Source organism: Panthera tigris, chromosome E3 (genome assembly GCF_018350195.1).
Source record: "Panthera tigris isolate Pti1 chromosome E3, P.tigris_Pti1_mat1.1, whole genome shotgun sequence".
NCBI classification, from domain to species: domain Eukaryota; kingdom Metazoa; phylum Chordata; class Mammalia; order Carnivora; family Felidae; genus Panthera; species Panthera tigris.
Genome location: NC_056675.1, coordinates 28706484 through 28722773, shown reverse-complemented (window position 1 = coordinate 28722773; position 16290 = coordinate 28706484). Strand labels below are relative to the sequence as shown.

Here is a 16290-nt window from a genome sequence, read left to right as displayed (position 1 = left end):
AAGCCAGGGAAGCTTTAGGGACAGGCAGTCCTGAAACGCTCAACCAGATGGGACAGACGCTTCTGGGGCGGTCCAGTCAGGGGAACCGGTGGCAGATGCGTTCGTGGGAAGGGCGAGGAGATTCGCTCTGAACTGGGGACATCCGTTCCTGGCTGGAGGACACCCTGGGGCATTCCGACCGGGGTCCTGCGGCTGGTATACGGGCCCCCACACCACACACTGGCATCCGACCGCCGCAGGACTGCACTCCGGGGAACTGGGTCTGGGCTGGGAAACTCGAGGGCCCCTTCTACCATCAGCTACGGGACTCAGTGGGTGCGTCAGGAGCATGCAGGTATAATACACTCCGTGCCTCCCGTCCACACCAGGAAAACACTCTCAGTTACTCACGTAGGCAAAAGATGGGCCTTGCTGTGGTTGAACGATACAGTATAAAAGAAACGTCAGTGTTATTTCAATCACACGCGCGTGGGGGTCTGGAGAATTAGGATTTCCATTCCCCGCCCCCCGCCCCCCACCAGACAGCCTGGATTCCCCGAGATAACTAGGGAAGCAGCGGCTTTCCTTTGATTCCGTGGCCTTTCGGTTTTGCTTGCTCCCTTTTAACATTTCTCAGCGACTGAGACATCGCAAAAGGCTTTGTAACTGCTGGGGCCGAGGGGGGCTCTTTAAAATGTTATCAATGAGACGTGTCTGAGACGCGTTTGCGCGCACAGAGAACAAAGCGTCTGGCACATCGTAGGCACCTGGTAAAGACCAGTTATTAAGCGTTATTATTTCTTATGTCGAATTACGATTACGGGGAGGGAAAAGACGGCGGGAAGCAATGTTTAACTGCCAGGTAAACTTAGCTGCGGGGTTCTAGGTTCCTACACGCTGTGCCAGAGACAGCGGGGAAAGGCAGGACCCTGAGTCTCCCCCAGGGTTCCAGCGCCCGTGCCTGCTCCCCCAGCGCCTCCGGGCCAGCTGTCCCTGTGACTGAGTCACCTGCGAGGGCTGGAGAGCAAGACCCAGAATGGCAGGAACCGGGGGCCCCCCCAAAGCTGTCCCGAAGCATCCACTCTGCCATCTCCCCGGCCCTAGACCTTGAGACAGAGCGCCCCACTGAGTGTCCCCTCTTCTGGGACAGATGAGTCAGCGCTAAGACAGAGGAGGAGAGGGACGGGCCGAGGAAGGGAGGATTCCAGAAACGACTCTTCTTTTCCTTCCGAGCCCTCAGGCTGCGGCAGCGTGGGTTCATCTGCATGGTTATTTGACAGTCTCTCTCCTCCCCAAGCGTCTAGAAGCCCGGTGGGTTAGAATGACGGCATCGCTCGGACTCAGCACCGGACCCCATCCCACGATGCCCGCCACCCAGCTGATACTCGGGCAACTGAGCTGGACCAAAGCCCAGAGCTGGGTGACGCTGGTATTCCCAGGCCCTGGGGTCCCAAAGGGGCACATGGAACAGGGACAGGTGCGTCTCAGCTCTAGGGAGTTTACAGCAGTGGTTCTCAATCAGGGGCACCTGGGGATGCCTGCAGAGGTTTTCGGTTGTCACCACCTGGGACAGCCTCTAGTGGGGAGAGGCCAGGAGGCTGCTCAAAGTCCTACGGCAGCTAAGGCAGCCCCACAACAGAGAACGGACTGGTCCAAGATGGCAATTCCCAGTACTGGGAAGCCCTGAGGTGAAGCACGGGTCCTCGCGGGGGCAGGAGAGGGCTCGTCCCGTCTCATGGAACAGGACCCTCAGGACGATGATCCTGGCTGAGGCGAGGAAGCAGCCAGACCCTAAGGGCCCACCCGGGTGGGAAAAGACCACCCTTGTGAGTTGCTGGGGCAAGGGGCCGGTAAATATGGGCCTGGCCGTCTCACCAGAGCCCAGAGACCCGTGTGCTAGGTCACGACCACAACCACGCAGGGGTGCTGCACTCACCGTGATGCTTGTGTCCTTCTTGCCCTTGTGGGAGGAGGCCACCACGGCCAGGTACTGGATGACCTTCTTGGTGTTTTCCGTCTTCCCGGCTCCAGACTCGCCTCTGAAAGACACGGGAACAGTGAGCCGCTGGAAATCGCTGCCCCCGGTGCTCTGCGGGTATCTTTCTGCAGCTCTGGGTCATTTGCCAGGGAGGCTTGCCCAGGGTCGTGCCACCGGGACGGAGCTGGGCCGGGCCTCAAACGCTGGCCACTCGCTCCATCTACTCCTGAGACGATGCAAGAAAGAATTCAGATGGCAAGACAGAAAGAGAAAAACTGAGTTTTCCCACCAAGGTCCAAACTTAGGTTTATTCGGACTCCTCTGTTTTTTTCTTAAGTTTATTTATTTATTTTGAGAGAGGGTGCAAGAAGGGGTAGGGGCAGAAAGAGAGGGAAAGAGAGAGAATCCCCAGCAGGCTCCTCTCTGTCAGCACAGAAGCCAACAAGGGACTCGAACCCACAGACCATGAAATCATGACCTGAACCCAGAAAGAACAGAGCAGAAAGAACACCGAGTTCCTCTATCCCCCTGGAGCTCGAGGTGCACAGCCTCCGTCACCACCAACGTCCCCCACCGGAGTGTTACGCTTGCTAGAATCAATGAATACACTGACACAGCCATCACCCAGAGGCCAGAGTTCACCAGAGTTCGCTCTTGGCGTTGTGCGCTCTATGGGTTTGCACACGTGCCTAATGACACGAACCCACCATTATAGAACCACACAGAATAGTTACTCTGCAAATCATCTACTTTTAAGACATCACTAGCTTTGTTACCAATAGAAAGATCAGGCAAAGGGCAGCCTTCCAGGAAGGAGATAGGTACCTCTCACAGTACCAGAACCTAAAGTCAAAGGTTTAGAAGCTTCCCTTACAGGTTATCTTACCAGCTGTTGGGCAGATAGAAGCCACTTCATCCTCTGGTGAAGCCCACTCTGATTGTCAGGTGGCTAGCTAATGATCGGAGTCAAACATCAAAGAATGAACCTGGTTGAAGTAATGCACACTAAAGTGTAAATGACTGATACATTCAGATGAGCAGAGCATTGTTTTTTTTTTTTTTCAAAAGAGTACTCCTAGAAAATGAGATTTTTTTTTTAATCAAATGGCTTTTTCACACCACCTGCCTCTCTTGGCCACCAAGGATCATCATAGTGGGACTGTTTAATCTGAGGTTTCCAGATACTGCCTCTAACTCTCCCATTCTTTCTAGTTAATTGGAAAGACAGGGCCTCAACCAAAACTTTCGTCCCTTCTTGTCCTCCCCTCTGGTTTTCTTCTCTTGACTTTCCCTTATTTGCCCAGACTCTGATTTTCTGAGCTTGCTGAATATTCTGAAACACAAGAGAGAATTTTTGTTAAGTCTGGAAAAGAATGCGTCTCCCGCGAGGTCAGCTCAAGGTTGTACACGCTGAACTGGTGCCACAGCACTAGGTCAGTCCCTGCTCTTTTTTCCTTCCTAATTAGGAAAGAAAGAAATGAATTTGCCCTGCCAAGGACCCGTTAACAACTTTTCTCAGGGCTAAAAAAGAAACACGTGTGCTGAATTTCCGGACCTAGCACCGTGGGGACCGACGTCCAGACATCAGGTGTCTGATCTCCAGGTATGAGGACACATCCTCAAGCCAGCCTCAGTACAGCCCTCTCCCTCTTCCTAATGGTCTTTATCCCAATGGCCACATTATTTCATGTGGCTTCAGAGGCACTTTGTGAATGGGGAGCCGTGGAGTCATTATGCCCATTTCTTCAGGAGGAAAGAGTCCAAACCAAAAAAAAAAAAAAAAAAAAAAATTTAAGGAGAGTTGACTTTTTTAGGAGTAGAGGCCCTACGCTCACCGTTTCACACGCGTTGTCTCCTTTACCTTCCCTCCCCTAATCCTGAGGGTAGGACATATCACTTCCTGGTTATTACAGAAGCGGAACTCTGGCCCAGAGTGGGTAAGCAGCTTGCCCTAGGTCACACAGCGAGGCAAGGACACAGTCAGGTCTCTGATGCCGATGCCATCAGGACTCTTTCTACCGCATTTTGCCCGGTCATTCCATAAGACAGGCACAACGCTCGGGAGACTTGCTTTAGCACTAAGGCCAGAAGAAGGGCACAGGAAAAGGAATTGATGTTTGTTGAAGGCCTACACTCTGCTAGGCACTGGGCTCACGAATCTTTTCATAAACCTCCCAACAACCTAATGAAAGACTCACTGATGATCCCCATCACCCCCCTGGGGAAACTGAGGCTCAGAGAGGTTGAAGGAATTGTTGGAGATCGTGACTGCTCCTGCTATCACACAAAGAGGTAATGGAGAAGAAGTGAGGTCTCGGTGTGGGTCTCTTCGATGCCACAGCTGCTGTTCTGCCCGTTGCCTTTTTATTTGGTAAGTGAGAAGAGAGGATGGAATGTTGAAAAGACAGAGTGAAACCCAGAGTGAAGCCCTCTCCATCAAAGGGCTCTTCCATATATGTGGGAGTCTTGACTCGCCTTGGCAGGCTCTTTGAAAATGTAACCAGGGATCAAATGAACCCAACTACTCAGTCATTTACACCTTAGTATGAATTACTTCAATCAGGCTAACCTCAGAATACTTGACAGACATCATCCGGGCTGAAGTGGCTAGCTTCTGATCAGAGCAAGAAGGAGAGAAAATCTGAGCGTGGGAAGTCACCTTGGCAGGTGGTCCTGAGCCTAATTCAGATCTGAGGCAAGAGTCAGGACGCAGTATACCCAGCGTCCAGATCCCCAGATGCTCTCCTTTCCCATTATAACCTCCTCATTTTCCATCTTTGTTTTTAGCCTCTCCTGCCTCTTCTCTTTTACAGCAAAGATGTGGCATGACCATGATTGTGGCCTTGGCCTTCCACCTTACAAGGGAGGGGAAGAGGGACATACGCTCCAGGAATCAGCTCCTCCCCCTGTGGACTGCTTGGCTCAACAGTTTCCAAGTTTTATTGATAAAAATAAATTGTCTTGGGAGGTTGTGCCAAAGAAAACACCCCGAGCTCCAGGCTCATGGGTGTCTGAAGATTGATGTGCTCTGGGCTGCTTTCAAAATATTAGTATCTTTGCTTTTTTGCCCTCTGATCTCTGGGGGTGAAGATGCCTTCCTGATCCTAGCACCCTAAACCGCTGTCCTGTTTCATAGGGCACTTGCTGCCTGGTCCCCTCCTCGCGACCGTGCAAGACCTCCTGGCCGTGTAATTACCCCACTGCCCAGTCCTGCCCCAGCGGCAATGATCACTTATGTTGCTGCCATCTTCAAATTCTTAATGCTTTTTGAATAAAAGGCTCTGCATTTTCATTTTGCATGATTTTACACATCATGTTGCTGGTCCTGGATCCCAGGGCTGAACCCCATTTACAAGCCCATTTCAGCCTGCGGTCTGCCCTTGGCATCAAAGCCAAATTAGCTCTGGGTTTCAAGCTGTTCAGTCCCCAGTCCTCAGGTGACTCCTGCTCCTGTCCTCTAGCTGTCCAACTCCTACATACCCTGCAAAGCCCAGGTAAGCATTGCCTCCCTTCTGAATACTGCCTCTAGGCAGAAGCAATGCCACCTTCCCCCGAAGCATCAATCAGCAGAATAGCACAATGGGCTCCAAGGTGAGACTGAGTTCAAATCTCTGCTCCGCCAGTTACCGGTATGACCTTGGGCAAATATAAATCACGTCCTATTTTCCCACTGGATAAGCCAGGAGGTGGCAAACCATTTCTGTGAAGAGCCAGACAGTCAATACTTTAGGCTTCTGGGTCATGCATTCTCAGTCCCAACTACTCAGCTCTGCCGCGGCAGCAGGAAAGCAAGTAAGCACGGCTGTGTGCCAATTAAACTTTATTTACAAAAATAGAGGAGGGCCTCATTTGGCCCACTGGTCAGAGTTTGCTGACCCCTGGCTGTATCTCCTCGTGCTCTCCTGTCCATTTTAAAGTTTAAAATCCTCCCCAGGGCCTAGAAGACCCCCTTACCGCCCTCTGATCTCCCCCTCCCCTACTCCCTTCTCTCTTAATCCAGCCCCTCGTCACACACGGGTTACTCCTTGAACACACAGCTCTCTCTCAACCCAGGGCCGCTCCACGCCTCACCTATGCTCCCAGGTTTACTCGCACTGTATGAACTGCTTCCTAGACCAGACAGGACTCGGGTCTAAAAATTAGATTTGCTCCCTTTCCAGCTTCTTGACCGCATAATCATCTGTAGCAAATTGTTAGTCCCAACTGGGCTTACCTTGACCCCTGCTACTTTGTCAAAGCTCATACCCTGCTATCAACATGTTGGTCCTCAAATCACTCTGGCTGATTTTAACAATGGCCAAAATGAAATTTAATAAGCAGAGCTAAGCTGATGACAGTTCCGGGGCGACTGGATATATTTGCAAATAACAGCGGAATGGTTGGGATTGCCTTTGCAACAACAGCCAATGCCTGCTTTTTTTTTCCCCCTCAAGTTAGTTAACATACAGTGTAGTTAACTAACTACACTGTCTTGGCTTCAGGAACAGAACCCAGTGATTCATCTCTTACACATGACACCCTGGGCTCATCCTGACAAGTGTCCCCCCTAATGCGCATCACCCATTGAACCCACCCCCTGCCCCCAGCAACCCTCAGTTTGTTCTCTGTATCTAAGAGTCTCTTAGCGTTCGCCTCCCTCTCTGTTTTTCATCTTATTTTTCCTTTGCTTCTCCTATGCTCATCTATGAAGTTTCTCAAATCCCACATAGGGGTGAAATTATATGGTATCTTTCTCTAACTTATTTTGCTTGGCATAATACATTCTAGTTCTAACCATGTTGTTGCCAATGGCAAGATTTCATTCTTTTTCATCACCTAGTATTCCATTCTGCGTGTGTGTGTATGTGTGTGTATACACACACACATACACACACACACTCACATGCCACATCTTCTTTATCCATCATCAAGTGACGGACATTTGGGCTCTTTCCATAACCAGCTACTGGTGCGGCCAATGCCTACTTACTGGGCACTGGCTAGGGGACAAGGAGACTGTCCCCACCCTCACTGAGCTCCCATTCCAGGAGAGGGAGACAGACCCTAGCCAAGGAAATAAGCAATTAGGGTCATTTGAGGGTCTGTTATTGCCGCCAGGGTGGCATGCTGGGGGGCTGAGATGGAGGGGGGGCCATGGGTGGGTCGCCAGAATGGGAGCAGAGCCCTACAAAATGCAAAGGAGCCCTGCAGGAAGGACCAAGGGTAGGGGGCAGCCGGCAGAGGGGACAGCAAGGGCAAAGATCCACCGCAGGGAAATGCTCTGCACACGCAGGGAGCAGGGAGGAGCTGGTGTGGCTGGAGCGTCAGGAGGGAGGCGGGTGGTGGTAAGTGATGAGGGAAGAAAGGGGCCAGATCACGGACAGTCTTCTCAGCCGCGGTGAAGAGTTTTGCTTTCATTCCAATGAGTACAGGAAACCATTTCAGGAGAGGAATGGGGCTTGAGGACCCGTGACGGAAACATCAAAAGTGCAGGCAGCTGATTCTTGGGGTGGGGGGGGGGGTGGCGAAGAGGGGGCTCACCAGGAGGCAGTGGCATTGCTTTCTCTCTTACACAAATTAATTCATTGAATCCCACAAACAACCACCCAGCGGAGCACCTATTGCCCCATTTTACAGATGGGGAGACTGAGGCTCGGAGAAGTTAAGCGACTTGGCTCTGGGAGCATACAAGCTGGTTGGTGAAAGGGCTGACCTCAAAACCCAAGAGGTTTGACTCTGAAATCCACACCCTGCTGTGCCATATGACTTCTCACAATGAGTAGCTATGGAAGGAAGGAAGGAAGGAAGGAAGGAAGGAAGGAAGGAAGGAAGGCAGGCAGGCAGCCAGGCATGAATGAGACATGGTCACACTGGGGAGCAGGGGAGCACGGCTGCAGGAAGTTTAGTTAGGGGGCTACCGCGGTGGTCCAGGCAAGAGGTGAAAGGAGCCTGAACGAGACATGGGCAGAATCAGAGGAGTGGACGGAGGTCAGAAACTTCAGAACCATGCTAATGCAGAAAACACTAGCTATAGGCTATTTAAATTAGTTAAAGTCACTTAAAAAAAAATCCAGCCCCTCAGTCACATGAGCCACGTTTCAAGTTCTCAGCAGCCATCAGCACACAAAGCCTTATTGGCCGGCACTGTTTTATTTATGTATTTTTTTAAATGTTAATGTTTATTTATTTTTGAGAGAGAGAAAGACAGAGCATGAGCGGGGGAGGGGCAGAGAGAGGGGGAGACACAGAATCCGAAACAGGCTCCAGGCTCCGAGCTGTCAGCACAGAGCCTGACGCGGGGCTCGAACCCACAGACCACGAGACCATGACCTGAGCCGAAGTCGGTCACTCAACCAATGTTGTGGGGTGGTTCCTTTTTCATCCTCACGGCCTCTCCATAAGCTCGGCTCAGAGAGGTTAAGTGACCTGTGCAGGGTCACACAGGTCGGAAGCCATCTGCAAGTAAGCCATACTCTTCCCTGCTCCTCTCTGGTACAACGTTAAATCCATTCACTCAGCAGATGTGGACAAGAAATGCCATGTTCCTACAGATGCCAACCAGCAATGCTGTTCTTCCTGGGAACCTTGGGGGGTGCGAGGCTCACACACACGCCTGGGGCACAGGTGCTCCAAAGGCTCCCCCCAGCTGCTCACTCTATGACCTTGTTTTATGTGCCTTTCTGTTTAAAGACCTTTTACCATATATATTGTTGATTCGCTAACATCGAACTCATGGCCAACAGCCCGGTAACTCATGTCTGAATGAAGGTCATCCAACCCATGAATTTTCTCTGTCGGACATATCCAACTGTCTTGTGCTTAGGAAGCCAACACTTCAGGGCGCCTGAGTGGCTCAGCTCCTTAGGCATCCGACTTCGGCTCAGGTCATGATCTCACAGCTCGTGATTTTGAGCCCTGCGTTGGGCTCTCCACTTTCGGGGCAGAGCCTGCTTCGGATCCTCTGGCTCCCTCTCTCTCTGTCTCTGTCTCTCTCTCTCTCTCAACGATAAATAAACATTTTAAAAAAAGGGAAGACAGCACTTCAGCTGGAGGCTTGGGGGGCATTATCAACAGCGAAGTCACCAACCAAAAGCCACAACAATGCAAAAACTGTGGTGCTAAATCTAGCATGTGAGGGACACTTGTTCACAGCCAGAGAGCTGAAACAAGGCGGCAGGGTTCCCTCAGCTGGCAGGCCACTCAGACTTTTCCTGGCTCTGCACGTGTCCTGGAACGCCCACACAAGCACCATGAGTATCGGTTGGAGGTTACAAATATATATCAGCAAGTAGCAATGAATTTGCAAATATGGCATCAGTAAATAATACGGACTGATTGCACGTATATCCTTATATACACGCTTACATTTAGTTCTTAAGTCCGGAAACAATCAAAGCTACAATCCACGGCGGGGGGAGGGGGGCGGTTAAATAAAATATGGCATGTCTGGGCAGTCACTAGGAGGAGGGACACTGGTTTATGTCTGATGAGATACAACACACTTCGAGGGCACTGCTGAGTAGAAAACACAAGGGCAGACCAGCACGCACAGAAGGCAGCTGGATCCTCCTGGGGAGGGGAAAAGACCCGCGTAGCCCCGGGAACACCGGGTCAGCGTTCTCCTGCGGCAGAAGTTGTCTGGGGCAGAATCACAGCCGCCCCTTGAATGGTGTGAGCCTTCCAATTTGCCACAGTCCCCACCACTCCCTATTGTGCTCCTGGCCTAACCCACCCCTTCCTGTCACCTGCCAGGCTCCCCTGAGCATCTGCCTCTGTCAATCCTGGTCTGGGGATACAAAGAATGTTTGTAAGCAGCTATCTGTAGAACCCCTGGCCACGCCTAACAATGCATCAAGATAATATGGACACACTGATCATGAATATGAATTGCTACCATTCATTGTCACTCCGGACATTTCTTCCCCTTGCTTTCGCTTTTGTGGCTGAGCAGGAAGTGGCACTTGCGAACGTAACTTACAAGCAACAATTCTGTTCACTGCGCACAAAACGGCATCACCGGGCCCTGCTCTCAGTGCTTTCCATGAATTAACCCACTGATTCCTCACGACTGCCCTGTGAGGTGGGTATAGTTGTCCATTTTGCAGGTGAGGAAACTGAGGCTCAGACAGGGTAAGTGGCTCTCATGGCAGAGCTGAGTCCAGGACTCCCTTCTTCCCCGTCTAGCTCACAGGCTGCCCCTAAAGTGAAAATCTAGCCTGTCCTAGAGCCAAAATGGCTTCATGTTGACCTGCTCAGGGCATCAAACTGTCGTGACAGTGTCACTTAGGAGCGTAAAGGACCCCAGTACCTCCCCCCACAAAATGCTTTACTTTGTCAGCCAGGAGAGTCGGCTAACAGTCTGAGGACCCCCATCCTGGGCTGGGCTTGCTCCCAGGCGAGGCTCCCCAGGAGCTGAGACCAGGGGCCTCTCTTCAAGCCTTGCAGGCACAGGTAGCCCCAGAAGTCTTTCTGCCACAAAGCCTGCACCCAGGGGTCAGCAATCTGGGGGATGAACCAGACAGTCCCACTGCAAAGTGTGCATCAGAATCTCCTGGACCCCCTAGTCCTCCCCCAGCTCATGCCTCCCTCCCCTTCCGGGCTCCCAAACGGGCCCCAGAGGGGTGGCATTTTAGCTCCTTTCCTCTGCTGGCAGGGACCCTGCTCCCAGGGCCACGCCACCCCCTCTCCACCCCAAGGCAGACGGGCGCACGCAGTTCCGATCCAGCCATACCCTCGGCGTCCCCTGCGAGCATGCCTGTGACAGTGTTTGCCTCCCTCCCAGCTCACTGGCTGGACTACCTGCTTCACAAGCGCCCCACACTAGATAAAAATGTAGGAGCGCCCAGCCCTGCCCCAGGCACCGAGTCAGAAGACGTGGTATATACACACAATGGAATATTACTCAGCCATCAAAAAGAGTGGAGGACACCCGGGTGGCTGAGTCAGTTAAGTGTCTGACTCTTGGTTTCGGCTCAAGTCGTGATCTCACCGTCCGCGAGTTCGAGCCCCACATCGGGCTCTGCGCTGACAGCTCAGAGCCTGGAGCCTGTTTCCGATTCTGTGTCTCCCTCTCTCTCTGACCCTCCCCCGTTCATGCTGTCTCTCCCTGTCTCAAAAATAAATAAACGTTAAAAAAAAAAATTAAAAAAAAAAAAAAAAGAAACCAAACAGATGAACATAGGGGAAGGGGGGCGGTAGAGAAGAAAGGGAAACAGACCACAAGAGACTCTTAACAAGGGGGAGCGGGGTGGGGGATGGGCTAGATGGGGGATGGGCATTGAGGAGGGCACTCGTTGGGATGAGCACTGGGGGATGAATGCAAGTGATGAATCACTGAATTCTACTTCTGAAACCAACGCTGCCCTGTATATTAACTAACTAAAATTTAAATTAAAAAAATAATCAAGGGGCGCCGGGGTGGCTCCGTCAGTTAAGCATTTGACTCGAATCAAGCCATGATCTCACGGTTCGTGGGTTCAAATTGACCGCACAGAGCCCGCTTGGGACTCCTTCTCTCCCTCTCTCTCTTCCCCTCCCCCTCCAAATAGAGTAAATAAACTTTAAAATAAATAAATAAACCCTGACTCTGCCCCCCCCCCCCCGCCAAAAAAAAAGTCTCTGGGTGAAGCCAGGGGATCAGTTTCTTGGTCTCTTGAACCAGTCACTAAAGAACCGATGTAAAGCCACATCTGGGGACAGAAGTCTGGCAGGACCCACACCCAGGGGTACCTGAGATGGCTTTACGCAGTACCTGGTCCAAAAGCAACCTGACCAGGAAAGCGGCGATTGGCTCAGATATCACTACCAAACCCAGAAGTTGAACCTGCGCCGGGTGATGAAGGTCATGTTAGGTCACCTGGATGTCACGTGGATGTGAGGTACCCCCTGGCACGGTGGGGTGAAGGAGGCACCTCACTTCTGTGTCATTCTCCCCCAAAACCATGACCTCCGTCTCATGACCAAGAACATCAGACAAATCCAGACGGAGGGACGTTCTACTAAATCCTCCATTAGTCCTCAAAATCAGCAGGGTCATGAAAAACCAGGAACGCCCGAGAAACTGTCCCAGCCAGGGGACGCTCAGGCAGACATGATGATTCAATGTAATTCTGGATGGGATCCTGGACCAAGATAATACTGGAAAAACTAGTGAGAACTAAGGTCTACAGTTTAATTAATAGTAACATTCCAACGGGGCGCCTGGGTGGCTCGGTCAGTTAAGCATCCGACTCTTGGTTGTGACTCAAGTCACTATCTCATGGTTCGGGAGTTCAAGGCCCGCATGGGGCTCTGCAGTGACAGCACAGAGCCTGCTTGGTATTCTCTTTCTCTCCCTCTTTCTCTGCCCCTCCCCTGCTCTCTCTCTCTCTCTCTCTCTCAAAAATAAATAAAGAAACATTAAAAAAAAAATAGAGCAGGGTGCACCTGGGTGGCTCAGTTGGTTAAGTGTCTGACTTCAGCTCAGGTTATGATCTCAAAGTTTGTGGGTTTGAGCCCCGCATTGGGCTCTGTGCTGACAGCTCGGAGCCTGGAACCTGCTTCAGATTCTGTGTCTCCCTCTCTCTGCCCCTCCCCTATCCATTCTGTCTCTCTCAAAAACAAAAACATTAAAAAGAGAGCAGAAGGGATAAGGGGAGACGGGGTGAAAGCAGGAAGCTTACATGGGAGGGAACACCGGCCATAGGTAAAGAACCCAGTGGAAAACCTTTGGAAACCCTGTAGTTTTATAAGAGGCGATGTTGTCCCTGGGCTCCGGAGAGTGGCAGAAGGCTGCTGTCAGCCTGAGTCACCTCCCCTGGAGGAGAGAATGACCCAACACTGGCATCTCCCACCACTGAGTCTGAGCAACCCAGTGGGAAGTGCAGGGATGGGGGTTCCCAGGTGGCTCATGCAAGCCCCCCCCCAGACCCTAACAGCACCAGCATATGTCCCCAAGTGGCACCTCTGGGCCCCTTGAATGGTCAGAAAGATCTGATCTGCCTCTTGTCCACACCCTCACCCCAGCCTGTAAGGCCCTGCTCTCTGACCACATCCTCCTGCCCATCCCCTTCTGACCAGCCCTTTCAACTTTCTCTGTCCCCCAAAAGGCAAATGGTTCCACACCCCATAAACTTTGCCCTTGCTGTTCCCCACATGAAACTCTTCTCCCAAATTCTCCCAGGGTTTACTCATCACAAAGATTTGAGCTCATGCTTTGTAAGTGGTTGAGCCAGCATGGGAAGGCCGCAGATCTTTTCCCCTAAACCAATGCACTAAATATAAAAGCCACCAGCCCTGGGAATGGCTCTTCCTAGAAAGAGGGCTTCTTCTGGGGGACATGCTCAAGCCAAACTGATCTCTCAGTTTCTTAATTAGAACATGATGCATCTGACCCCAGGGCCTTTGCACGTGCTGCAACCTCTCCCCTCCCTTCTTCTTTGCCATTTCTGCCCAGCAGAAGAGGGGCACCTGGGTGGCTCGGTCAGTTAAGCATCCGACTCTTGATTGTGACTCAAGTCAGGATCTCATGGTTCGGGAGTTCAAGTCCCGCATCGGGCTCTGCGTCGACAGAACAGAGCCTGCCACAACGCTACTTTGGAGAGGCCTTTCCTATTTTCCCCGGTTCGAACAACTCCCATTTACACATTCTCCTAGTTCCTAATATATTTCATTCTTTGTAACTTTCACAGTTTGTCATTATACATCTACTTCGGTGATTTAAAAAGTGTGTATGTATTTTTTTTTTCTAGTTTCTGAAAGGTCGTCCCTTCACAGGGTGAAGCAATAAATTCAAAGAGCATAAAAGACAAGTATGTGACTATTGTCCTCCTGCTGTTTCCCTCTTGAGAAAAGGGATCCTTGAGAAGAAGGATCCTGTTTATTTTGGGCTCATTCCCATCTGCCTCATGGTCACCAGGAGGCCTGGCCCACTCAGTCTGTTGGGTAACAAATGATGGAGGGAGTGATACAGGGGTTCAAGTGGGAGCGAAGGGTATGGGCCTCTGGTTGCTGCTGTAACAAATTACTAGAAACTCGGCATCTGTGACCACACAACTGCGGCAGTCAGACGTCTGACACGGATCTCAGTGAGCTAAAACCAAGGTGTTGGCAGGGTTGTATTTTCTTCAATATTTATTTTTGAGAGAGAGAGAGAGAGAGAGAGGAATCGAGAGTTTGAGAGAGAGAGAAAGAGAGAGAGCGCACTAGTAGGGGGAGGGGAGGGGGGGGCAGAGGATCTGAAGCGGGCTCTGTGCTCACAGCAGGGCCCGATGTGGGGCTCGAATAACCATGAACCATGAGACATGACCTGAGCCAGAGTTGGATGCTTAACCAACTGAACCACCCAGGCATCCCAGCTTGTATTTCTTCCTGGGAGCTCTAGGCAGGAGTCCAGCTCCTTGCCTTTTCCAGCTTCTAGAAGCTGTTCTCATCCCTGGCGTCCTCTGTCTTCAAAGCCAGCAATCTTAGGTCAAGTTCTCACATTCCATCTCTGGCCCTCTGCCCTGATGTCTCCCCTCTCTTCTACTTTTAAGAACCTTGTGATTATATTGGGCCGTCTGGATAACCTTGAATATCTCCCTATCGTAAGGTCAGCTGATTAGCAACCTTAACGTCATCTGCAACCTTCACTCCCCCAGGCCACGTGACCTGCCATGGCCACAGATTCCAGAAATGAGGATGTGGAGATCGCTGGGCACCCATCGCTCTGCCCATGACAAGAGGGGTGTTCCTGAATGTCAAAGATTCTCTGAATGGTTCTAAATTGAGTAGTAGCTTCTGACGACGTCTTTGGGCCTTCACCAAAGACACAGTGACCCCAACCACTAAATATGGCACAAATGTGGTTGCTGATTATGATCGTTTAGGGCAGTAGTTTAACTCAGTCCCAGATTTCCTCCCTCACAGAGATGCCCTCTCCCTTCACAGGGCTGTTATGCAATTAGACGCAAATCCGTCTGTGAAATATTTGCTTCAGGGCCTGGCACGCAGTAAGCGTGCACCAAATGCTTGTTTTAGAAAGGCAGAAGGGGCAGAACAAGACGGCACCAGGCATCACTGATGGGTTGGCTGTGCCAGCCTCAGCATGAGGCCATCCGCTGAGCAAACGCTGCGTTTGCTCTGGGCCAGATACCTCGAACGCATCAAAGAGCCCTGCCCTCAAGGACCTTTTTCTTCAGTAGGTTGGACCTCAACTGTAGAAAAACAGGAAAGACGAGTTCCACTTACGTGCACAGAATGGACTGGTCCTCTCGATCTGAGAACAGAAAGGAAAAAGGCCGTGAATTAGAATTAGCTCCTAGCTAATGGCCCTCCCCAGCCCCCCACCCCCACCCCCGTCCTAAACTCCTGCTCACTGGCCCCACCAAAGGTGGCAAGGGGCCAACTGGGCTCTTTGCTCAGGGCACAGGGGACAAGAGCAAAGCCAGGAGGGCAGCAAAGCCCTTTTAGATACTCTTCCCTACCCCTGAGAGTCCTGGAGGTGGCCCCAGAAAGCTGCTGGAGTCTGACTAGTTCAGAAGGCAGTGGGCATCCCAGCCCCACCAGCTGTGGGGGGGTCCCAGGAGCTCACTCTGCCAGATAGAACAGACTGGGGTCCCACTCGGCCACTTTCCAACTCTGTGGCATTGGGTGAATGGTCTTCACCCCTCCGTGCCTCAGTTCCTGCACCTGGAATGTAGGGAAGTAGACAGTTTGGGTTTGAAAACCTAGCATTTTCCTTTTCTGGGAAGACCATCCCGTGTTCCTCTAGGAGACGTGCCCCCGGCCCCACCCCTGGCATCATATACCCCATTTTGGTGGGGCTGCCCCACTCGGTCCCCCAGCCAAGTGGGCGGGGACGCACAGCAGGTGGACAGAGCCCCGAGGGGCCTTACTTCCAGCCCCCAGATCCCAAGGAGCCCGTCCCTGCCATTTCTGAGGCTGGATCGCCAGTCTTCCCACCCCATCTGTGAGCCCCCTGATAATCCTGCATTCATTCCTTTCCTAGATAACGTGCCAAGTCGGTCTCTGTTGCTGACCACCAGAGAACCCAGGCAGGGGACACAGGGCATCGTGAGATTAAACACGATCAAGCAAACGCTACAGATCACCTTCTACTCTTAAAGTGGCCACTTCCTCTCCTACGAGGGATACTGGGAGAGTTACGGGCACCTTCAATCCTTGGCGAATTAACCGAAACTGAGAAATCAGAGCATCTTAACGCTCTCCCACTTTAGAAGTTTGTTAAAGAGTCCAACGTAAATTTACCATGTGATCGGCTCTCCAGTTGTTGGCATATACCCAAGAGAACTAAAAGCCTGTATCTCTCCAAGACGGACCCTTGAACATTCACAGCAGCATTATCGTAAGAGCTAAAAAGTGGAAGGGACCCAAAT

At 51.6% G+C, this 16290-nt stretch overlaps 1 protein-coding gene across 4 annotated transcripts in view; it reads right to left on the bottom strand.

Annotated features, from left to right (window-relative positions):
- Positions 1-16290, bottom strand: part of MYH11 (myosin heavy chain 11) — a 123778-nt gene that overhangs the window by 59014 nt on the left and 48474 nt on the right. For 2 of the 4 annotated variants that reach the window (XM_042972375.1, XM_042972377.1), the window contains exons 4-6: positions 15143-15170; positions 1916-2018; positions 391-411 (exon numbers count right to left, since the gene is read on the bottom strand). In XM_042972375.1, coding sequence (XP_042828309.1) covers positions 391-411; positions 1916-2018; positions 15143-15170 — 152 coding nt within the window. The remainder of the gene's footprint in view (positions 1-390; positions 412-1915; positions 2019-15142; positions 15171-16290) is intronic. The other 2 variants (XM_042972376.1, XM_042972378.1) reach the window with 1 other exon arrangement.